Source organism: Barbatula barbatula (genome assembly GCF_947034865.1).
Source record: "Barbatula barbatula genome assembly, chromosome: 5".
Classification (NCBI taxonomy): Eukaryota; Metazoa; Chordata; class Actinopteri; order Cypriniformes; family Nemacheilidae; genus Barbatula; species Barbatula barbatula.
The window spans coordinates 21,121,680-21,147,116 of NC_136769.1; the positions used below are offsets into that span (position 1 = coordinate 21,121,680).

At 40.0% G+C, this 25,437-nt stretch overlaps 1 protein-coding gene across 1 annotated transcript; it reads right to left on the bottom strand.

Moving 5' to 3' along the window:
- Nucleotides 1–1,034: 1,034 nt before the first annotated feature.
- radil2a (Ras association and DIL domains 2a) lies at nucleotides 1,035–23,519 on the bottom strand. The gene is made up of 16 exons (XM_079455539.1): nucleotides 22,991–23,519; nucleotides 21,337–21,666; nucleotides 20,953–21,188; nucleotides 19,697–20,025; nucleotides 16,471–17,118; nucleotides 16,251–16,288; nucleotides 15,717–15,883; nucleotides 15,493–15,605; nucleotides 12,380–12,599; nucleotides 11,718–11,890; nucleotides 8,496–8,640; nucleotides 8,223–8,401; nucleotides 7,168–7,534; nucleotides 5,354–5,463; nucleotides 3,217–3,356; nucleotides 1,035–2,415 (listed from the first exon to the last, which is right to left on the bottom strand). The coding sequence occupies exons 1-16, from the start codon at nucleotides 23,116–23,118 to the stop codon at nucleotides 2,316–2,318; spliced, it is 3,423 nt and encodes a 1,140-aa protein (XP_079311665.1). The 5' UTR covers nucleotides 23,119–23,519; the 3' UTR covers nucleotides 1,035–2,315.
- Nucleotides 23,520–25,437: the final 1,918 nt, after the last annotated feature.

The window sequence follows — 25,437 nt, forward strand, 5'->3', positions numbered from 1 at the left end:
TTTAATATTTCAAAAGATCTCTTATAGATGACGTATGGAACATATAGGTCTCTGATAAATATCATACTGTACTATAGGGTCGTCACGTTCGTGATCAGAATAACCATAAGGAACCTTACTGTAGTCTCTTTCTCCACTCTTTTGATTTTACGTTCTAACAAATCATTAATTTGCATCAAATGCCATCACAGAAATTCTTCAAATAGCTGACAATATACTGCACGCAACGCAAGGTTGTTTTAAGTAATAGCCTAAATTATGATTATAATTTGTTTGCAGATTGTTGCACAAATTTGGTTAAACATGCAACATAATTTTGCAGTCTCTGCAGATGAATGAATATGAAATAATATCTTTTCATATCAAAAGTAAATGACAAATGTATATACCATATCACTATTGCGTTTTACCCCACACTGCATGGGGCCTTTTTGGACCCACATATGCAGCAAAAGCAACACCTGGTTACGTTTCTAGGCCCATTGAACATGTTTTTATTGGTATAGACTGTGATGAGTCAACGTGTAAAGAAAAAGTCATATTTCCTTATGAACTAGATTCAACCATGTTAGCTTATAAATTACAAAGGTCCTATAATTTTACTTCACATAATGCTTTACTTGCACCTCTATTGAAGAGTCTACTAAGGTGGGTCATTGAAACTACACCCTACTCGGCACCATCTCTAAACAAATATGTTAAAGAGAGCCCTACACGTGTAAGTGGCATGTTAAAAGCATGTCAGCGAAAGCTCGGGTGTGTCTAACTGTGGAAACCTCACTCAATAAATGCTCTATAAATGGTAAGTGTTGTGGTGGCCCAGCGCAGCATTCGCAGAAACACACCCTTGGACTCCGTCCACGTTTCTTTACAAGCCTGTCCTATTCCTCACAGCAGCTGGGCTCCTCGTGTACCCAGGAGCGTGCCGTTACTTTATTTAGATTTCATTTGTAAACTCCCTGTAGACCAGTGGACCCAGAGCCAGGCGGCAACCACAGTTACACAGACCAATGAATCAAAACTCCATGTTTGTTAGCTTTGACGTCCTGTACTGTATATTTGAGTGTTTTCCTAAACGCTGACAAATGTATACATTTCTCTTTTTATTCCAGGAGAACATATGAAACATATTGAACTTGCACTCACTGGTGTGGCGTATAGACATTTTTATATGACTTCTTAAACATGTTGTATTTATGTATATCCTGCCTTTCTCGAGAGGAATGGACTTTTTTAATGTTTTTGTGCCAAAGTATAGGATAACAAAAAAGTTGTTGAATTATTGGCTTTAAAAAAAAGAGTCCCAACTTCGTGTCTAAATGGGAAATACAAGAACAGGTGAAAGAAAGCCATTCCATATGGTATGTTATAAATATTATGATGAGTGATGTCACTTATAAATGTACACATGTAAATATGACAAATCAAATGCTTTGTTTAACACTATCTGTAACACTGATGACACTATATAACACTGTTCTCTGGCACGGAAAGTGATTACGTATATCACTTTATGATTGACATCAGGTACAAAGTTCAATTTAACTCATGAAAAGTAACTTATGGGTAGCAGAGAATGTGACAGGTTGGTAAAATACTAAATATGATCATGTCCAAAAAGACTAATGTACTTCACTAATACTATTTACACTAGAATTTGAATGTAAAAAAATAGACATACAAAGTTGTAAAATGTAAGTTTAACTCTCTCAGTGTGAGCTGTATGGATGCTGAAATAACTCAGTCTGGACCACAACTATTTCCCACCAAACCAGAACCACAAACACTGAAATAACAGACACTACATGAAAATAAAACACTGGTAAACAAATGCTTTCAAATGTCTGCTAAATCATTTCACATAAGAAAAAGACAGCGTTGAAAGAATTACGTACTAAAGAGGTATCTAGAAGCGATTCTTTTAGATGCTGGTACTCATCCTGAAGTTCTGTTTAAAGGTGGCAGACGGAGAAATTGCCAACATCAGCAACAAAAACAACAACACAAACAGTATAACAATAATTAATGGATCCATTCTGGATCCGTTTTTCTTTGGTTTCAGCAAAAACATGTACATGCATATATTTGGCAGATGCTTTCATCTAAAGCGCCTTGCATTGCATTCAAGGTATACATTATATCAGTTCACGTATTCATGGAAATTGAACCCATGACCCTATGGCGTTGCAAGCATCATGCTCCACTCCTTCCAGTACTTGAGGAAATGAATGCATGAATCTGTAAGGAAAGATCAGCCCAATGATAAAGTCCTGAGCTCAAAGGTGCGGATGAACATCGAGACGTGTGTTTGTTTCTCAACATCTGGTGATGCAGGTCCTGGCACTGCTCCTGGATTCATTTTCCGCCACCAGTAGACGGAGCAAATCGCCCGACGTCCGGATGAGTTCTCTTCCGCTGGGAGGAAAAGACAGACCCCAATTTTAGAAACAAGAACCTCAGACTTCTGATGTAAACAAACATTGTGATCTCTGGGTGAAATATGACTTAAACATTACTTGACATTCATCCTAATGTAATGTGTGCTACGTCTTGGGAGTTTACCTACAAGTTTCTAAACATTGTATGATCATTTAGCAGAAGGCATCTATAAAAGGCGTTATATAACATATAAAACATTCAAATTAATATTAAATATTAAATTAAAGTTGTGCTCCAAAACAACTGCGCAAAACAAGATAGTTGCTTGATAGATTTTACAAACTAATACTTCACATTTGTCTACGAGACTGTGTTATCATGGTTTCTACGGAAGTAAAACGAAAACCGAGGGTAAAGCCAGAGACCGTGTTATTAGGGAGATGCAAGGTCTAGAGAAAACGTAACGGCGTAGAGGAATCATGTGAGGCACATCAGCCAATCATAAAACAGCCTCTAGTCTGCTTTCCTGCATTCGGCTGAAGGTTGCAGGCTTTCCATCTAGTGTCTTTGGTAATGCGGACATGACGCCCCACAGGCGACTGCCAGATACGGGCCCTTGTCACTGGTTTAAATGTAAACATTTTCTCACGATTTACGATAGTTGGAAACATTTGAGATTTAAGGACTCAACTGAACCAAATATAAAACACTGGCCTAGTGGTTTTTAATAGATATTTTACTGCAAAAAAGTTACAAACTGCGCCTTTAAAACAATTACAAAACAATACATTGTAAATATAAAAATCCAAAAAACATTTAAACGGCAAGTATGGTCACCTGTGATAGTCCATGCCCACCAGGCTGATGCCATTCACAGCGAGGATGCGGTTGCCCACTCTCAGTCTCTGGTTAAGGGCAGCCGGTGAATCTGGCACTACTGACTTCACATAGATGCCACTCATTCTCAATGGAGTTTTCTGCTCAGAAAAGACACGACAAAAGAAAACAAAAAGATTAGGAATGACTGGCCAATGACGCACCTGCACAGAAAATGAAAAGTAAATGTGTAAGACGCGTGGAATTTAAGCATTTGTTTCACATCTGAGTCAGAACAGGGAAGGAGATGTATAATGGTCTTCAGATGCTCAAGCACACAGTCATCAGGTTCTTATTACATTTTACTGTAATCATCAGCTCCACCTTTACAAAGACAATTCAGCAGCTCTGGGGAACGCAGGGGGTCGTCTTATGTTCAGCCGTTGGACACTTTGGCTTTGTAAGTGTGGCCAATTCAAGCTCATTTATCTCCAACAGCGCAGCTTCTCGTAAAACATACCCCCCACACATGTTTCTCATGGCGAGCATCTAGATCAGTCATTTACAAGGCCAAACTCTCTCAAGAAGGGAATAAAGAGAACCTCAGCGCTATCGAAGGATAGCAAACAGGGACATTATGCCGCTATATAATTTTTGTTGCTATCAGCCAAAATCTGAAGTATTGCATGGCCCATAATGCAACAAGCTGAAAATAATTCCATAGCAGAGAATCAAAACAAGACAATGAACAACACATGGCACACGGAATGTGTTCAGATCCCGAATCCAAGAACAAAACCTGGTGTCACGATCAGGTCACTAAAAACAGCTTAATAGCTCACAGAGGCGACAGGACATTGACAGCTGATTTCAGATCAAGTCAATGTATTACAAGTTCTCCATCAAGTTTTGTTACAGTGCACATAGGGTTGTACAATGTGTCTCGATGTGTCATAATGGGTATAATTTTCCAACATTATTGGGATCTTATTGGGAAATTGGATTAAAATTCTAGTGAGTTGTTTCATTGTCTGCAAGTGCAGCAAGCACAATAATTACAACCACCGTGTATGTTAGTTTGTGTAAACATGTTCATAAAAAAGGCAAATGGTCCTACTCGCCCCGCTCTGCGCGGGACTCTAACCGGGATCGGTCCGGATGGGAGACGGGCGTTCTAAAGGCTAAAGGCTGCAGCCTCTAATGTCTGTCGCTAGACACCGCTCTGTTGGTCGGGGAGTGACACAAACAGAACACAAAAATTGTGTGAAAGTGACTTTTCTGTATATTTGCATTTAGTTCACTGCGACGCATTCTGGGCAGGGATGTTGCAATATAAAAATCTCACTGTACAATAAAACCTCGGTATAAAGACCACGGTGCAATGTTTATTGCAATATTAAAATGACAAATGATGATTTGGAAATGTGCATTAAACATCGTCTTTTCTTCGTCCTCTGATTTTAATTGGGCACGTATTTTTAGTAATGCTAATCATGTAGTTAACTAATGTTTACAAATAAAAACTGCGCCACAAAAATAAATACATGTCATTTGTCAAAATGACTATTCTGGACGGGATGCGCTGCGGTGCATTGTGTCTGGTGTGCGACCCTCTTTACAGTAGCTATATTTGAAGGCTTATAATAAGCACATACCTGTTGTTCTTTAAATTCGGGTCGGGATGAGTTTTAGTATGAGATGGGTCAAATGACCTTAAAATTCCTTTTTATAAAATAAAATAACTGCACCAGATGGACCTTGACAAAGATAACATCTATTCTTTTTCTAACATAAGCCTGTAACACCTATCGTTTCATACAGTCATGTGATCACAATATTATTGAGACAGTTTTGATATTGCGATAACATGATATTGATAATATTGTTACATCCCTACTTCTGGGATTACCTTATCACTGCAAAATATATGCAACTTGATGTCATTATAGTCAAACGTAGATATCTCGGGTTTTGCAAACAGAACAGAATGTAAAAATACTGCTTTTATGAGATTACAAGACTTTTGAATCTTCTGAACACATGGAGTACTCAGTACACTGTGGAAAATATATTTTGGAAAATGTAACATTTCGCAGAGACGTAATACAGAAAGTTAAAAGACCAAACGCTGATGAATAAACATAGATAAAATTCTTACCATTCCATCAACCAGCGCCAACCCAAGACCGTGAGGTCCTTTCATCAGCTCGACTGTGAACACTTCATCCCTCTCATCGTCATCTTCCTCCGTTCTTTGATCTGTGCTCTCTATTGAGAAAACAAAAAGACTAAATCTCAAAGACTGCCACACATTTCCTTTATTTGGATTATAGTTTCGTATCAAATTCTCTTATTAAGACCTTCTGCTCGGAGCTGATTGAAAAACACAAGGCTTGAGAATAATTCTGTCCATCACATCAGCAGAGGAAACATTTGCCTCAAACAACCCCCACCCCCCCCCCCCCACGTCCACATAGCAGCGTCCCGAACAATGACCGCCGCGATTAAGATTCCAGCCAGCAAGCCGACTGTAAATTCCCATGATGTTTCATCCACGGCTCTTTCTTCTCCTGACATCACAAGCTTTCTTTAATACTTCAACGAGATTATAGGATTTGTGTCACTTCCAAAAAAAGCATGACGCATCAGCGGCCAAAACCGGTGCGGTCGAAGTAAAGTCCCTTTGATTGAGAAAACCCAAACCAGTAAAAGCTCTTTAAGAAAAAGGTCACAAGAAACTAGTGGGAATAAGATCCTTTCAGAATGTTCCCCTGCACGTTTATGTACTTAAAGTCTACAAGTCTTTAGAAATAAAGGGTGTCACTTAATTCCACTGCAGTTTACTACATTTTAGTTGAGACAATCTTTCAGTTTAATTCATAATAAAACTGATAATCCTGACTCTAAAAGAAGAAAGGCTGTTACAAAAATGCATTATCCAAAGGGACTAACATTGCGTTTGAGCCACACATTTGATCAATATGCGTGTTTTCCTGTGAATCAAACCCACAACTTTTGTGTTGCTGACGTAATGCCCAGCTGAGCTGCAAATCAAAATCATGTTTTCAACATCCAGTTATAAGTGACCTCACGTGTCCATTACTCAGAGGCGGTTAACACAAGATCGTTTTCAACTAATAACCTTTTATGCGATTTGGATGTTTTGAGGGCTGAAAACGCAAACATTTGAAAACGGGTCGTTTTTGCAAACGACGGCATTATCGTTTCCGTGTAAACTCTGATGGCGTCATATGCATGTGTTGCGCGTTCGGTCTATCTATAGGCATGTGAGAGTATTCCCCAAACAAAGATGGCGGCATCCATGCTACATCGTTTCTCCAGTAAAAAGTAGATTCACTGCACCACTTCAACAAACGGAGACATAAACAAAAATACACACCGACAAAGTGTATTAAAAGCGATTTTATTTCAAAACAGGGTATGTGCGCAGTGAATGTTTCATTATAGCGTAACAGCGCCATCACCTGACCTGGCACTCATAATAAAGCGTTTTTATTCGTTTTCACAGATCCATGTAAATGCAGATCGTGTTGATAACGCTGTACGTGAAACATTTCAGTGTAATGTCATGTGGGAAGAGGAGGCTTGATCTCCTGGTGTTTGGAGCTAATGGTTCTTCTCTCCTCACGCTCACAGGTTCTTCCATCATTACAGCCAGAGCACACAAACACATCCCTCACATCTACATCTCCACCCCATATTCCTCCAAAAACAATAAACCCTGCCCTTTGAAGTCAGGGAACGGCCCATAGAGTGAGACATTTCTCACAGCACTGCTCAGAAACTGTGACATCAAACATGTTCGGCAAACAATGCTGCAAATCGATCACATCCTTCAAGCAAAGCAGAAGGACTGAAAATGCTGAATAAAATGCGTATACACCCTTGAATCCCGATTTAACTATGTAGGTGGTGGGAAAGGACAGGTTTTTCATATCAAGACATGGTTACCTTTCCTGTTTTGGCGTGCCGTCTGCTCCATCAAACTGGCTTCAAGTTCGGCCTGGTCGAGACTCTGGGGGGTGTTGGGGGGTGTGAGCAGACAGGACGGGTCGAGGGCCAGGCTCTTGTGATAACACAGGTCTGTGTTTCCTGGCAGACTGTTGTGAAGCTGCAGACACTTGAGTTTCTGGGTGAGGACGGCCTCACATGAACTCAGGTTGGCGTGAGAGTCCCGGAGCTGAGGAGGTGTCGTGGACACATGCCGTTGATCCTTTGGTTCTGAATCCTGGCTGATGATTGGTTGAGAGTCTGTGTGTGGACTGTGGCAGTTGGGTGTGACAGACAGCATCACTTCAGACAGATCACTGCAGGAGTCCTAAATGACATCAAATGATGTATGTACGTATTTTTCACAATCTTATCAATTCCTCATGAATAAAAAGTACCGCCCTACATTTTCACGTATCTTGTTTCACTAATATATTGGTCATCTTAGGGGTACCCAGAAGACAAATGTTATTGCTCAGAGGGTGCTCTTTCATAAGATCTGTATCAAATTAGTCTCAAATGTTGCTTGGGAGAAACAACAACAGAAACAAATGAGACAATTGTTAAAATCCGTGAAGGGTATGAAAGTGTCAAATGTTTGTTTGTAGAGGTCAAATCATCTAGATTTGGGTAAACGTGATGAGAAATGTTTGAGTTCATATTGAGAAAATTAAAACGTTGAAAGCGTTTTTGTTTATTAAAATCAAATTAAATATTGGCCTAATAAATATTGTGGAAAAAATGTAACTAACAATTTTTTTTAATGTTGCCTAAACTGAAATAAGTTTAAAGCACTAAAGTCATAATAATAAACAAAACTAAAACTAATTAATCTTATAGGCTTTTGGATTTTCTATGTTGCTATATAACAAAGTTCCTAAACACTAAATGAAATTTACATAACCATGAACAATCTAAAAATGAAAGGTAATTTAAAATATGAATAAAAAGGAAATAAAACCAAAATCAAACCCTATAATAACTTTGTGGAGTAAAAGGCGTGAGGGAGGTTTCACCTGTGTGGGTTCAGAATCAGACTGTGTCTGGTTGTCTGACAGTGACCGGATGAAGTCCTGCAGATGATGGAGAGGAGTAAACAGCCCTGGATCTGTGATGGGACTCCCCAGCTCCAGATGAAAGCCGCTGCTGGGCAGCATTAGTGGAGGATGACTGTCAAAGCTCTCCAAGATCTCAGCTAAGACACAAAAACAGTCAAAAACACCCAGGTCACATTCTGTTCAGGTCTGCTTTGTGAAATGACATATTACTGCTCGCGTGTGTGTGCTCACAGGTTTGGAAGGCAGCTGTGGTGTCCTCCGCAGATGGACTCCAGCACGCAGGACACACACGGCCCGCGTTGTATTCTCTCAACATATGATGTAGCTGGGCGGGATTCAGATGAACAAACTCAACTCTCAGGGACGACCACGATGTCTACAAACACATGAACCGATCTGTAAGGAACGAGTTTAACAACCCACACATGGATGTTTGTGTACACAGTCAAACATCCCTGAACACGCTGTATTTACACAGACACATCCATGGAACATGGAAAGTACGGTGCCATGTACTTTTCTATTGAAGTCACAAACTCCAAGAGGACCCCCTTCTTACTGAGTTTTATACCATCCAAACAAGGCCTTTAGCAATAACTGTCTTTAGGCTAATGATGTCAAAACACAGTCTCTCATGTGTATGGGGTGCATGTTTATGAGTTACTAATCTTATCCAGTGGAACGCGCCAAAGGTTTGTTTTTCCCAAGTGTCCTGTAGCTGGACCTGGAACAAGATGCTTGTTTTGCTGATCGGAGACGAGCTTTCTGTTTTCTACCAGGATTCAAACAGGCCCAGTCTTATGTGCTATAGGTCATGTACAGTATGTCGTACATATGTTGTCTTTATGTACATATTTTGTTTGCTAGGAGGTTGCTCATGTACATTTTAGGAGAGTGTATTTGATAAAAACTAAACAATGGTTTTGGAGCATATTCAAAATCTTTTCTGCATCTTCTGAATGTTTGATAACAGATTTTATTTGCTTTCCATTTCATTGCTATCTACAAGATTGCATTTCAGAATTTTTTGTTGCTCTGGACGACTGGAAAAGCAGTCACAACCGCCGTCTTAAAATAGACACGTTAAAGCGGAAAACTGCAGAAATTGTTTTACAAAACCACAAACTGTGACTTCATGCCTTGGGTGGAACCTTAACAACTTGTCACCAAGCAACTGTGCAACTACACTCTTAAAAATAAAGGTGCATGTAAGGTTCTTCACAGCGATGTCGTAGAAGAACCAATTTTGGTTCCACAGAGAACCATTTAGTCAAAGGATCTTTAGAGAACCATCTGTTTGTCTTACTTTTTTAATAACCTTATTTCGCCACAAAGAAACTTTTGTGAAACAGAACCAAAACGTTTGTTTATGGCATCGGAGAACCTTTTGAAGCACCTTTTTTAAGAGTTTATTGTTTGAAAATATAGAGCGAAATTGACATAATTACATAGATGATGTTGAAAATCACAAACAATCTGATGTGCCTGGACAGGAAGTGCTACTCTATGTGAAGACAGAACAGATACACTAGGCCTGTCCTGTAAAGGTCACTAAAAGATGCAAAACACTGCAAATTTTACAGCTCATTTTATGAGTATGCGTGATAAACTAGATTTAGGTAAAATGATCATTTCTGTTTCATTCTGTCAACTACTACAAATATTTATCTCAAAATGTAAAAATAAATCTTGTTGCTATTTGCATTTATTTGCAGAAATTGAAAACTGAAAAAACAGGTCAAGACAAAAAAACAGATGAAGCAACAGAAAAGTTGCTCTGTATTTTTACAGACCTAGATTCTGCAAAGAAAACAAGTTCATATTCACTTTTAGGCAATACAACAGTCATATTTCTACATATATTTAGGAAACGTTAGATTACAGTACAATTCTTTTTTTATGTCTACCAAATCGGTTGCAATTCCGTTTTGGAAGGTATAGCTAAATATATATAGACTGCGGTCTTTAGCCTCCTCGTTAGAGCGCCCGTCTCAGCCCGCGGAGAGCGGGGCGAGTGGGACCGACTACATATGCTTACATTTTCCACAACGCTGTTTGCGTATAACGACTTCTTAAGATCAATATTGGCGTATATCCACCCTATACCCACTTGGTAGCTTTCACGTTTAACTGTATTGTTTTTCTAGTTTTGATTTTAAACTTGCGATACTTTCATACAATTTGGTGCATTTTTTGAAACCACGTCATCACCAGTGTTAGCAGCGTGCCAGCAGCGAGGAGCGCGTCCTGCCAGTGACTGAAAGAGTCCCACTGAAGCCGCGAGGTAACATTGATCTGTCACAATTTTATATTTAAGCTAATATTTAAATGACACGCGGGGAAATGAAGCAAAGCACTTCCATAGCCCGAGTCAGAATCATCTCTGTATCTTCATTCATTTTAAACATTCTTGTTGCGTTTATTCTACATTTAAACTAAGATCTGTATCTGTGCCAAGTAAAATCCTGCATATATTTTTACTTAATTTTGTGTATGTGATGTGTTAAAATACTACTTATTTCTTTCCAGTGCTATAACTTCATAATTAAAGTAAAAGTGTAGAATTATGCATAATTATGAATAAATTGCGTATTAAACTGTAATGATTGTCATGTAACTAGAAAAACAAACACAGTGTCTTCTCTTTTTTTGCTCTTTTTTGGGGTTGGCGGTAATATAGCGTAGGACAACACAACTGCAGCCCACTATGTATTGGCACGGAGCCATGGTGTTTATGGCTGACTCTGAAATGCAGAACAAACACACAGTGCGCTCATGTGAGAGTGACACGTGTATGTTTCCTTGGAGCGTGTTTAAATGTAAACTTGGCTGACGTCTTAAGAAGGTGGGTTCATACAAATGTAATCCGGCCCTCACGCCCGTGTGTGATACTCTAACAGGTTATAAGCCTCATAAAGGTCAATGTTTATTTACTGACTAGACCAAGAGACACGACTACCGGCCCAACCTGAAGTCTCTGGGTAATCACTTCACAGGTCACTTCACAAGACCTGTAAACCCCCCGGTACAGGAAGTGTTTGGGTGGCATGCTGTAAACTTTGTATTGCGTTCTGTTATTGTGCCTTTACTTTATGGTCTTGATAAGCTTAGTGTTTATTGTTGGACATAAGAAAACATGTTTCAGTATCAATGACTTTTAGAGGAAGTTAACAGGATCAGGATGAGATTTCCAGTGTATTTACAGCCTCCGTTGCTCTGTCTACATCCGTGTACCTACATTCCAAGGTGAAATTTATTGGTTGAGCTGAATAATGACCCTAAATTATGACCCTATAATTCATCATTTGTGTGAATGTTGGAGGACTTTGTCATGTTCAACATACACTGGACTGGAATGACCACAATACATCTAGAAATGCTGACTAACTGAACATTTCAAACTGTCTCTTAATTTTTCTGCAGCTGTCTAATGTAGTTATAATAGTTTCTGACCTGCAGTAGTGTTTCTTTGGGAGTGGCGAGGAGGTTGACGGCTGAGGAAAGCTTCTGGAAGAAGTCTGCTGCCAGATTTCCAAGTCCAATGCTCTGAATCCAGTCCATCAGTAAATCCAGGTTAGCCCTAATCTGCACACCTCTAGACCACTGGTAAAATCCCCCTCCAGACCCTTCACACACATTCGTATCACAATTTATTATCACATTAGGACATAATAAAATGATTATTTATATCATTATTATTATTTCTGACAATGATTTTTCTTTAATAAAATATGTGTGACCTGTAACATAAGTATTCCAGCGTCACACAACCCACAATTACAACACTGTTAAAATTATTTGTTGATTCAACTTAAAAAATTAAGTTACCTGTCTGCCTTATAATTTGGAGTCAATTCAACTGAATTAGTAAACATAACAAGTTAGCATCAAATTCATCTAATACATTGTTTTTTAAGTTGAATAAACTTAAGGCAGCCAGGTTACTTAATTTTGTAAGTGGAAACAACAAATCGTTTTTACAGTGAAACAACAAATACATACATTAAAAAACACGCTTTTATTTAACAATATGTCAAATTAAGCCTAAAATTGACAATTAACAACGAATAGTGTTTTGATTCATACAGAAGAACAGCGTGTAAGGAGATGCTCACCTCTCTCCATGAGCGCGTTGAAGAGCGAGGCATTGGTGAAGAAGAACAGGTAAGCCAGCAGCTGAGATGTGATCTCGCTGTGCACCTGGAAAGTGTTGAGCAGATGCAGAGCCGCCTTCAGAACATCCAGGACGTGACTGAGTCCCGCAGGCATGCGCAGCTGACCGCTCTCAGAGAAAGGATTACTTTCCAACAACTCGGGCAATTCAGCGTACATACTCTAACAGAGAGGAAACGATTCCTTTAAGGTTACATTCAACTTGATTGTCATTGTGCAAAGAAACTCAGTTAGCATCCAACCAGTAGTCCAAATGCAGGCAAATCGATGATACATATATAGTTGGATAGGTTTAACTTTAGGCAAAGAGTTGGATAGGGATTTGTGCATTCAATGCATACAGAACATGTCTAAAAGCAGTGCTGTGCGCAGAATGTGGCGTCTGAGCCAACAGGAAGTGCCGCACAGGCTGACTTCCCCTCAGCAGGGTGATATGTGGCTGGGCTCTGGAGAATGTCTACTTCCTGATTATCCATTGTTACCGTACCAGTGAGAGTCTTGGGAATCATTCAGATAAGACCAAACCAGCAGATTCCTCACAACACTCACTTTTCCCATTGAGCAAAGCAAGACCTCCCCCTCAGCACCAGATAAAGGCGTTTTGTCAACAAAGAAGAAGCACACAGATAATCCTTCCAGTTGGAAAGTCAGACAAGACAGAGAACCCTGCGGGAGCCGGTTTTATCACCGCTGAAAACAACAAAACACTCAACCATAACACTGAGAAAAATATCAAAAGAAGAACAAAATGCACCAGGGAGACAAGAAAACCAGGAAAGGATGCGTATGGAAAAAGAAACATGCCAGAATAAACTTATTTCATTACTAACGTACCCCATGTCAACTCAAACCTATAGGACATAAATCATATTTTGAAGAATAACCAAACAACATTGAACTCAGTTGACTTTCATTTTACGGACGCAAATCCACCGAGGCATTTCTCAAAATATCTTCTTTTGTGTTTCATAGAAGAACGAGTCATATAGATCTTGAACAACATGAGGGTAAATATTCTATGACAACATTTTAACTGACTAATGTAACAATATGATTTTGATATGATATTTTGTGCCAACAATTACCATTTCAGATCATGACCAAAACACTCACACTGCTAGTGTATGAGGACACACCTGAGATATATTTCGGGATGCTTGTGAAGTCATTCAGTAACTAAGCAGAGACACGAGCTCCAGCCCCATGACTCAGTGACTGACACATTCTTCTCCTTTTGTTCAATGCAATGAAATCACAGCACGCTGTATCTTACTATTCACAATAATGACCACACATTCCCCATCACATGACAGCGATGGACTACTAATATCTGTCTGCTTTAAGACTACAGGCAACTGATTTAATGATTCATTACTTTTCACTTCCATCATTATCTGACATTCTCACGTTTTAATTAGATTTAGATAGTAACTACATCTACCGGTACTCAACATAAAACTTGCTTTCGCCGGACGCTTTTCTGGAGATGTCTTTCCTGCAGAGGAAATGTGCATCCCCCATCATCTCAACAGCGGACAGCAGATGTGAAACTCTGCACTTCCTGTTCAATCCACTGTGAAACTCCTGATGGGACTGAACCGTGAAGGACGCAACCTCTTGATCTGCAAAGTTAATCTGCAACATACCCATTACATAATCCAATTTCTTGTCAGACTACATTACCTGGATTTTGTGCACCACTGAACCAACATGACCCCTAATGTCATAGAAAAATAAAATCCGTTGTTTCCAAAGCATCCCAAAGAGGCACATCCTAAAACATGATGGGTTGTTTTAATCCAAGGTTGGTTAAAATATAGGAACCTAACTGCTGGTTTAAATGAACCAATGTCACAATTGGAGTGTGTAGTGCACCCCAAAATACAAACGTTTATTACGTAACACACCTTCTTTCATACGTTGACTTTCAAGAAATAAACACAATAAAATCTTCTGTGCTATATGACTTTGGTATATTCCAAGTCTTCAGCTTCTCCATTCTGACCCCAACAAGCCAGACTGAATATGTGAACGGAGATGTTTTCATTGATTAACATCTTAAATTTGGCCTTTAAAAAAGCTATTATGTCTTTAAAACACATTGTTTTCGCACACATTTTCGTCCGCTTAGAACTATCATTACTTTTCTGCATTTGTGTTCCACAGAAACAACAGTATACAAAGAAAAACATTAAGATGGTCTTTTCGCTTTTTGGGTGAATTTTTGCTTTAAGAAGCACACGTCCAGGCAAGTGCAGCAATAAAATAAATGTTGTCGTTGACACTATTCCATGGATAGGCTGTTGGTTCCAGCCTTGAGAAAATACACGACTTATGTTTTTGTTTTGATTCTACAGAAGAAGACAAGGTATCTTCGCCCACCAAGAGCAATGGGTAATCTTTAAGCCCCCCTATAGCTTGTTATGACTGTACTGTGACCACAGAATGGTGTTTACATGGCTATGTCCTGTTTCACATATTTTTAAAGCTATGAAGGAAACTGCTGGGAAAAACTGCTTATAATAGGACTCAAAATCTGGTGGAATTTAACATATAGCTTGACATTAACGCACTTGGCCAACAATGTTTCAACAAAACAACAATTTCAACGACATACATATTCACATATTCATCCAATGTAATTTGCATCCCACTGTGCACCCAGTTCACGCAGACATCATATGTCATCAGCGTGCTCACGTCCGCTGTTTCAATATAGAGAAAACAGAGAAAAACCTGACTTACCGGAGGAACCCTCAACTAGTAAATTAAAAAAACGAAAGACATTATTTGAAAAAGCAGTTAGGACCATGAAAGAGGTAAAACTCGAATTAACATTGATGCAGCTTTTATGCGAAGGAGACATCACCGGGAGGAAAAGGTATGTTGGTCAGGAATGTACATGCTTCTATAAGAATGTATTGTTGTTTTGGAGGAGGCGTGGCTTTGGAAGGTTATTTCGTATGGAGGGTGGGATCATGATTTCAGTGCTAGCAGGCTAAAGTTAACACCTTAAGACATCATGCATTCTGCCTTTAATATACTTCACACTTACTTTGGTGAGATAGTAGACGCACTGCTGGAAGCTGAACATGATGACTTCCTCTAGAACCGTCATGGCCTCCTCGCTGGCTGTCCGTGTGGACTGAATCTCGGAATCAAACCATTCTGAGCCGATGAAGACGACATGAAACTTAACAACACGCTTACAACCGACATCAAAGCATTGATCTATTCACCAACCAGCGGTCTTTATCTTTAAGGAAAACTAAGCTGTACCTTTGTCTTGTGCCGGTTTCTGCTGTTGTCGCCATGTAAGGAGCAGAGGAACCTCATGCTGGATGAAGTGCAGCAGCTCAATTGAGTTGGACATCCACAGTACCAGCGGGTGCAGACCTGAGATCAGATCATCCATGTTCAACTCTGCCGAAACATCACCGGTGCCACTGCAACAATACATTTTTCAGAAATGATATATCTGAGATAAAATTATTTATCCTGCGTCTCAAATTTTCTTTTAATTCAAAAACCAGGATGCGTCTTGGGCTGACTCTCCTTTAAACACAACTTTCAAACAAATCAGTTCCACACTGCTGTGACACATTTATTACTGCTCACTTCAGCAGATAAAGAAGGTGTTCAAGTGTTTTGATCTCGGGTCGTGACTGAGCGACACAATGAACACAAAGGTGAACCAGACATTACCGGCACCGTGGGTGATAATGAGCTAGTTACTGTTGTTCAGCTTCTCTGCTCTTATTTCAGGGGCGTGTGAAAAACAAATGCGTGCGGGAAGAAATAAAACTCTCTCACGTGTCTGCCTGCAGAGCTGCAAGTTCTTTTGTTCTTTCCTGTGGAGAAAAATGAAAGAAATTCATTTCAGAAGAACGTGCCAATGCCAGGAATCTGCAATCTGCACCGTTTGAGAGATCTTTACAGGGAAAATTAATCCAAAAATAATCATTCTGTCATTGATTCGATCACTGTATATGACTCTTTCTTCAGTAGAACAAAAAACAAGACTTCCACTCACCCACATGGTGATCTGGATGTGACTGGCAATATGGAGCAGTAATTTCCGGAGGTGAACCAACTCAAAGTCAGTGGCGGAGTGCTGAATGCAAAGGCACATCAGAAACGCTGCAGTCAGTTTAGGTTCTTGTCCTTCAGCGTCCACTGTGCTGAGAATCCTCTCCAGTATCTGTTCTTCTTGCTGCAGCTGATATGACAGTGACAGCACCCTACCATCCGAATCCCTCCAGCGGGCGGCCGCTTTCCGAGGCCTTGTCCTCCTCACGGAGGTCCCGCACAGTTTACAGGGAGACACCGTGGCGGGGGGACAAAGTGTGGCCACCCAGGACGGAGTCTGAAAGACGCCCGAGGCTGTGGGGTCCTTGAACATAAAGAGATAGTGCTGACCGAGGCCAACCAGATCTCCTGGACACAAGTCAACCTCGCTTTCGAGGGGGACACCGTTATGTGTAACAAAAGCCCCGTGGAGGGGTTTGAGCATGGTTAAGGTCTTGGTTTGGTCAGCGGTGTTCACACGCTGTATGCGGCAGTGCTGGGGCTGGATGTCAGGGGCGAAAAGTAAGATGTCCACCTTCATGGTGTCCTCATCACTACAAGAGGAGGAGCCAAAGACGCAAATGTTCCCGCTCATCAGATAGATCAGAAAGTCCTGCAATGGGATCAACACAAAATTTGCTTAAAAATCTATTTTTTTCATGTTTAAAGGTAGATTCCCCTTCACTGTTCAATATGCCATTTGAAAACTGATAACCAACAGAGAGTTTTTTACTAAATATTTAACTTTCGCCCCAACAATTATTTGTAAAAGAGCGTGAGCGCGCTTACATTCCAGTGTTTAAACAGACGGCAGCGTTAATCGACAGATCCAATTCTACCGATCTAAAGAAGTCACTGGCATAGAGCTTCTCTAAATCCCTTACCCTGACATAATCTCCTGAGCACCTGTTTGGGACTCATTCAGCCTTTTAAAAACCTCTTTAGCTTTTCACGAAGAACGTAACAGAATAACGCTGTGAATGATGGACGTTATCATTCATACACAAATCTGTGGAGCATTCTGCCAGGTTCATAACATCTACCATAATTAAAATTGCTGCAAATTGTAACTTTTTAGGCAAAAGAGAAACCAATAAAATAAACCCTTACTTTACAGTGATTCACAATGATAAACTTCTAATAAATATAATATGAGGTGCCGGGTACAGGTTTGACTTCATTCTATGTAAAGTATTTAAGGTAACCTGCATTTTTTTGTTAAACAAAGATGGTGATACAGTGGCAAAGGTTACAGATTGCAGCTTTAATACTTTGGCTAAATTTGTAATGCAATAGGTTTATAATTTGAGATAAGAAAAAGTATAGAGAAATAGAGAATATTTAGAATAGAGTATAGAATTCTGTATATTCTTACTCTTTCAACATCTCGACGAGCAAGTACATGAATGAACATTGCACAAAACTTTCTACCCTGATACCCTACTACACAGATTTGCAACAACTTGGATTCTAAAAACATAGGTATAACATCGTATAAGTAGTTGTAAATAATTCTGTCAAGTTCAGGATCAGACCTCTGCGTATTTGCCAACGCCCACCCTAGTTTTGCAACAATATTTACATATTTCTATAAGCAACTGGACACCACACACTATTTCCGTAAATAAGAATTTACATTATATATTTTTTTTATTTATATGTTAAGCTGTCATTGGAAATGTCAGTTTGATGTCACTTGAACTAAACGTATTTAAATATAAGTTTGTAAAGTAACAAGCGATTTTAAGTGTTAAACAAAGATGGCGACAGAGAGGCAAAGGTTACCAAGTCCATCTTTAAAGGGGTCATACGACGCGAAAATATGTGTTTTTCTGTATCTTCGGTGTGGTGTAAGTTGCCCATGCATGTATTAGACACGTAAAATTGCAAGTGTCGGAACAAAAGATGCATTCTATCTAAAAGCGAATGTTCATCCAGACCTGCCTGTAACGCCTCGTGTAACCACACCCCCACAAATCTACGTCAGCTCCTGGAATGATTTGACTAAATCCGCCCAAAAGTAAGGTGGGCGTACCTGTCAGTACAATTGCTCTGGAACCTGACATTTCGGCCACCCGCTTGCAGTATTCAACCAATCACTACGCACTGGTTAACTGGCCAATCATAGCACACCTCGCTTTTCAGAGCGATACGTTTTTTTAAGATATCAGCACGGTTCAGAGAAGCGGGGCAACGATGAGACAAACATGCACGGTATGTGGAAAAACACAGCGATTTTTTACCTTAAATCGTGTTTACACACATTACATCTAAAACAATAATATTCGTTTAAGCCGTGCCATATGACCCCTTTAAAAGGGCTGCAGGGTTGAATATTTTCTCACGATCATGAAGTCAAAAGTGACTAAATGTTTTTAAATGTGAATTTCAGGTTCTACCGTGAACAATTAATTGGTGCTGTATATGTTAGCTTTTGTGTTCAATTACTTGTGTGGTTGTTATAGGCTTTAATGGTGTGTGTAAACACAACACAACACACACACATTCACACACACTTAACACAGCATACTCATCAACACCAGTGATGAGGAATATCAGGGTAGCTGAAAACGCTTAGCGTTACCACCACCGTCAGTTTTTTCAAGATCTGTTGAGAAACTACAGAATTCCAAGAATTTTAAATCTAAAGTTCATTTTAACCTATAGGATCTCTGGGGTCATCATTAATGTTCATCGCACAGGTTTCTTAAAGTCAAGAAGCTGAGAGTTCATGTGGGCCAGCTATACGGTTAATCTCTGACTGCCGGGCTCAGCTCCAGGATGTCTAGAGACACATATGGTTCACCTGCGTCCCACATGACTGTCTGTCTGTCCAAATCATGTCACTCTGACCGGAGCTAATCCTGCAGGAGGCTTCGCTACACACACACACACTCTCTACAATGTGTGGCCACCAGTCAGGATACCCTGACCGGATTAAGGCGTGTTTAAGGGTAGACTTTAGGGCAACTGTCAACAACATAGTGTAAATTAGCCATTGACATATGTAAGCATTAGATAATCCGTCCAAAACTGCTGTCAGGGATGTTTGATCACCTTGTGCTGCAACGAACCCAAACAAAACTTTCACTGGGTTTTGTAGTGTATATTTCTGTTTAAAAAGTGTAAATCTAGAATCCCGAATCCAAACACACCACATAAGAGAACATCGTGGGAAGCCACTGTCCTACCTGTCTGTGGTTGAATCCCTGCAGCAGAAGGAAGTATGGGAAATCAAAGGGCAGGTGGATGGAGTACTGTGTGGTGTTGTCATCGCTGCTTTCTGTCTCTTCTTTTTCTGCCTGCATGCGGTGAGCATCTTTATCAGCCTCTGCCTCTGGATCCTCCTGCAGAGGAGCAGTACGGGTCACACCGGTGTCCTTTCCTACAGCAGAGACGTCCATGTCACTCAAGCTCCTCCAGATAGCTAAAGCGTCCACACCGTCATCGGTTCCATTAACAAACAGAGAGGTGACACGTGATCGGTTGTTCTGCAGTTTTCGGAGTTGTGCATTGAGGCCTGAAATAAAAAAAGAGTCAGGGATTTATTCCATTCAGCGACGATAAACACATGATAGGGATGAGAATGCTTTTTTATTGGTGGCGGTTGGTAGTTGCTAGGGTATCCTGAATTGTTGCCAGGAAGCTGATAATGTAGGTTGTTACAGAACAGACATATTTTTGGGAACTGATGATGTCATAACTTCGAAGTCATTTGCCAAACATAGCTGTACATCTTTAAAAAGAGCCACTTGTATTTTTTGGCAACCTTCTTTTACTCGAGTTGAACATGTTGCTGGATAGGATTCACATGTACATACATGCCTTACAATATACTAAAGCACACTTCAATAAAGTTATTTTAGTTAAATTTAACGCGTATACCAATTAGCCTTTGTGCGCATTTTTCCGAAATATACTTTATATACTTCTGTGAAAAACAAGTGACTGTTACACTTGAAAGTACACTTTTATAAACAAATAATTTGGTACGTTTAGTCCCAGGTAGGGGCTTTTATTGTAAAGGAGTTGTTACGTGCTATGAAATGCTCTCAGAGGTCAGGCTTTAACACCCATCAACACTCGGGGCGTTATCGGCTGTGGAAATGGGCGTTTCATCCACATTGTTCTGCCAGAACACACAACGATGAAGCTGAGCTTCCCCAGTCACCGATTCACAAGGGAGCTCTGCAGAAAAGCCCGACCCGACCCCACGCCAAAGCCAACAGCCTCAGAGCGCAGGAAACACGCTCAGACAGAAAAACAAGCGGCTGTTTCAGTGTTTAAGGAGTGGGAAAGCCCAGTGTGAGAGCGGATAGGTCAATCCCAATGACAAGCTCTTGTTGGAATAAGCTATGAAGTGCCTCAGATAGTTTATAAATTGTCAACTGACATAAATCACAGGACAGGTTATGAAAACATCTGAAAGCTTGCGTTCGGACGATACCTGCAGTCTTGGTGTCTGTGTCTTTGGCACTTTGCGCCTCCACACTTGACCGTTTCTGGATCTCGAAACGCCTGGAGAATCCTTCCTTGGGTTTCCATAGCGACTGCAACATGAGCGGCTTCTCGTGGTCGCCGACAACCCGAAAGCACTCAGTCTTCCACTCGTTGTCCAATCCAGTTTGACCAATCACGTCGCAGAGCACATACAAACTGGAGTCTTCCTTTTCCAAGCAGTACCTGTGAGACAAAATAATACGTTTTACTCATATTACTCTGTGCTTGTATGTTTCTATCCATCTGTGTCTTATCATGTAGCCAAATGGGAACAGGATCTAATAGAAAGCCTTGAAATGGAAATAGTAAATCCCAAGGGCATGTCCGTCACCTCTCCAGAGCTTCTTTGACCAGCTCCTTGGCACTGGAGTGAATGGTGGCCAACACACTCTTGTAGTTGGTCCCTTGACAAATGTCACTGCCAAATATCTTCAGGATCCCTGGAAGAGACTTCTGAACGGATAACTCAGCAGGGTCGTCCGCTGCCTGCACGTCCCCTGCTAGCGTTCTGCCATCCTGACCTTGACGACCGTCTCGCAGAATGGGACTTCGGTTAAACACGGTGGTCAGCCTGTTGTTGTGTCGCCGTATCTTACTCTTGGCCGGCTGTCTGACTCCGGTGCTCTCCGTAGATCGAGCTGTGCTATCAGATGTGTTGGAGCTAAGAGATGTGAAAGAGACATATGAGAGGTTATAATGACCTAGAAGATCCGACACAGCTGTCTGCTTATATAAAACTATGACATTGTGCTCGAACAGTAAGTCAAAAATGGCAATATGAACTACAGAAAGAAAGTCTGACTTTGTCTGATTATTTAATATTTTAGCACACTGACGAACGATAAACGTCATTGAGTTATTATTAAAAAAAATCACACCAATAACAAATGATGCCGGAGCTTTAAGAGTATTGGCCAAATGGTGTCAATGGTATTTTCAGTGCATGTATAGGCTAAAGTCAGAGATCATCATATGTACTGTTTCTTACATAAAACAACTTGTACACAAATATAAGAGATAATAAGAAAATATACATTACTATTATATCATGAAAAACCTTATACGCTTTAACAGCTGGGCGTTATGGGTGTGACATTTTGTGTTACGGAGTATATAATAGTGCATTATATACCAAACTTATTGTATTTTACTAAACCCTTGTTGATAAGCAGTGTAAAAATATCAGTCTATGCACATGTTTCTATTTGAAAAAGGGCAAATAAACATGCGTTGGGTATGTGACAAAAAAGGACACAGTTTTAGAGAGACTGCATACTTTGTAGATTTTCTGTTAATTCAAATGTAAAAAATCAGAAGCAATATAATACAAAACAAATGAAGAAGGGATGGCTCTTCATAGAACATAAAATAGCTATTTTTTCACGTATAGGAATATGGACTGTTATGGAAGTGACAATCCTGAAAATGGCACCAACTTGACTATGGAAAACCACATACAGAAAAATACAAATAACGCTTTAATAACTTTGAAAAGACCTCACATGAGTTTTTCAAGCTGTGAATCTGTGCTATCAGTACAGTAACCTTGGGTGAATTTTTTTTCACATTTGCATTAAAGTGCCCAACTTTGTCAACATTTAAAAAACCCTTTAACTGTTTTAAAAAAGAAAAATGACCTAGGTATTACACGTGCGAATAAATATGTCCAAATATGAATACATATTTGTTACATCATTACGAGCGGTTTGAATTCATCGTATTTTTGTATATTTTTTGTTATATGTTTTGATTTTAGGTTTTTAATTCATTTAGGTGTATTTATCAAATGTTTAAAACTTTACATTAATGTACCTGACAGTGGCGACACCAAGTTAGGCTATATTGAACGTCAACAACTATCCAAATTGTTTGTCCAAATCTTCATACTTCTTTCCTGCCTTTACATTTACATTTAGTCATTTAGCAGACGCTTTACAATAAACATGTCATATTTTAAAGCCATGTGACGTATATGATGAACTTACTGTAGAGATCCATTGCTGCTCTTTCGGGTCAGCATCGCGAGGCGTCTCTTGGGTGAGCGGATCAATAACCCAACAGGAAAGCCCGCAGTTTGTTTCGAGATGTGACTGCTGCGCTCCTCTGAGATCATTTCAACATGTGAATGTATATCGAAACAAAACCTTTTCTTTCTTCAGTGTGTTGCTGTCTGTGCGCTCCACAAGCAGCCAAAATAAGTCCTGTCGGCGTAACGCATGTCACAAGTGTCTCGAGTCCCGTCTCTCAGAATAAACCGACTCCACTGTGACATCTAGATCCATTTCGTCATTGTAAATAAATACATTAATGTAATTGTAGGTAAATCAATTATTTGTGGTCCTGGTGGGTATATGATCAAATCCAATTTAGTCCGACAAATGAAACAACGCCGCATTAAGCGACAATCAAATAAATAGGTTTTTGTATTATTGCCGTGGATCCCGTTGAGCGTCTCGTGAGTGCGTGTTTCAGTCCCGTTTGAAAAGTTCAGCGCTGTTACAACAACGACGTCATGAGGGCGTATACCACCCTGACCGGAAGCCAGTCCTACTAAGGTGAAGGTAGAGCACGTGCATACTCACCTTAACTAAAGCATACGCGTGATTCTTTCACGCAACATTTAATGATTGTGTTTCTGTTAGCATCACTGTAAACATACAGATGCTTTATGATTCAGACATACGTGACTGATGACAGACCAGCTGTTGTGAAGCGTAAGGAAGAGGGTGGGAGAGGATTTCCCTTGACCTGGCCATATGAAAGCGCTCAACAATCTAAATATGCCAGACATGTCGATGCTTCGTCATAACTCGTGCTGTGCTCCATCCAGCGGCGGTGTGCGTAATAAACCTAGTACCCATAGTGTCTGTCTGCGGATTGCACGCGGGGGCGGGACTTGAAAGGGGGGGCGTAACTTGTAATTGTCCAAGTCACATGGAACAACGCGAGATATCGAAATGAGACGTCGGCAAGATCGCCTTCTCATTTTATGTTTTAATACTGTTAAGTTCACTTAAGTGACGACTTTTTCCTTTAGGACACTGTAGTTATTAACAAAGACAAACAGCAACTCGTTTTCACATTTAAGCATTTCTTTATTAATCGTTTATAATGTTTAGTTTCATTCAGCGACGCATCATTTGGGCTATTTATTAAGTTTGTGTAGCGCCCTCTCGCTCCGTACCGGTCGCAGTTTTGAATCTTCTCCAGATGTGTGTGGGATATCTTCTGTGACACACATTTATGAGACCGGAAGGAAATATTAGGCTTGTTTGAGATGCGCCTAGCCTCGCCTGAAATATAGGCGAGAGTAGGCGGCTACAGTGAGGGGAGGAGTGAAAAAAGTGCAGGCAAGCCGGACACTTCCTGAATCTCGCTGTGTTGTGGACTGCAAATGTCAACAATGGAAGAGATCGCGTTCGCGTTCTTTATCGCAGACGAAGTTGATGCAGTTGAAATACCACTGTTTTTACACGAAGATGGTTATGATGAGGAGAATCACCGAAGGTGAACAGTGCTCATTACTTAAAATGGCTTATTCAGTAAATGGTAGGGATATAATTCTATCTGATCTAGAGTGGTATTGCAACTTGCATCTAATGAAATTAATGTCGAGTAAAAAATAAACAGTCCTGACTGCAGATAATTCAGCACCAAAGAAAATTGTTTTTATTATTATTAAAGTTATTTGGGTGAACTATCCCTTTTTTACATGACAAATATTCCATATAAATATATTACACAATTGTTTGTCACCTTAATGTAAGTTTCAATTCATGTTTAATGATTAGGAAAAGTGTGTGCTGCAAATTATTCTTAAAAAATAATATGAAACAACAACACATTCTAAATTAAGAAATGAGCATGTGTGGGTTTTGTTTATTGCACTCATGGAATCAGACATATCCAAATAAAGATATCGGATAAAAACACAAACATGAGGCCTAATTGTAAAACAGTCACATTAGATGTATGCATGTATTGATGGATTGACTAATTTATTTAATGGAATAATGTTGTACAAAAATGTCAATGTATAAAGAGAATACACATCTATCAATAAAGAGAAAATTAAAACAAACAGGACTTCACTTCATACCAAGAAAATAAAAATAAAACATGTCCTAATTACTAAGTACTATAGAAAAAGTAAATCGTATTAGGCTATAGGTAATGGACTTCTTAGAATTAAGGGGGAAAAAATATCAGCTGACATTCTCAGCCAATGAGCACGAAGCTGTGTCGTCAGTCAGTCGTTTCCCATCATGCTTTTGAGTAGCGCAGTCGGTGGAGAGCAACTGCGCTCGACTGCTCAATCCGACACAGCCGCCTCGCTGTCGCGAGAGTTTTTGGGCACACGTCAGCATGAGGTCAGAGCAAGGCGGACGTAACTCGGACACTTCTCTAACCGGCATGCAGCTCACGGTGATCA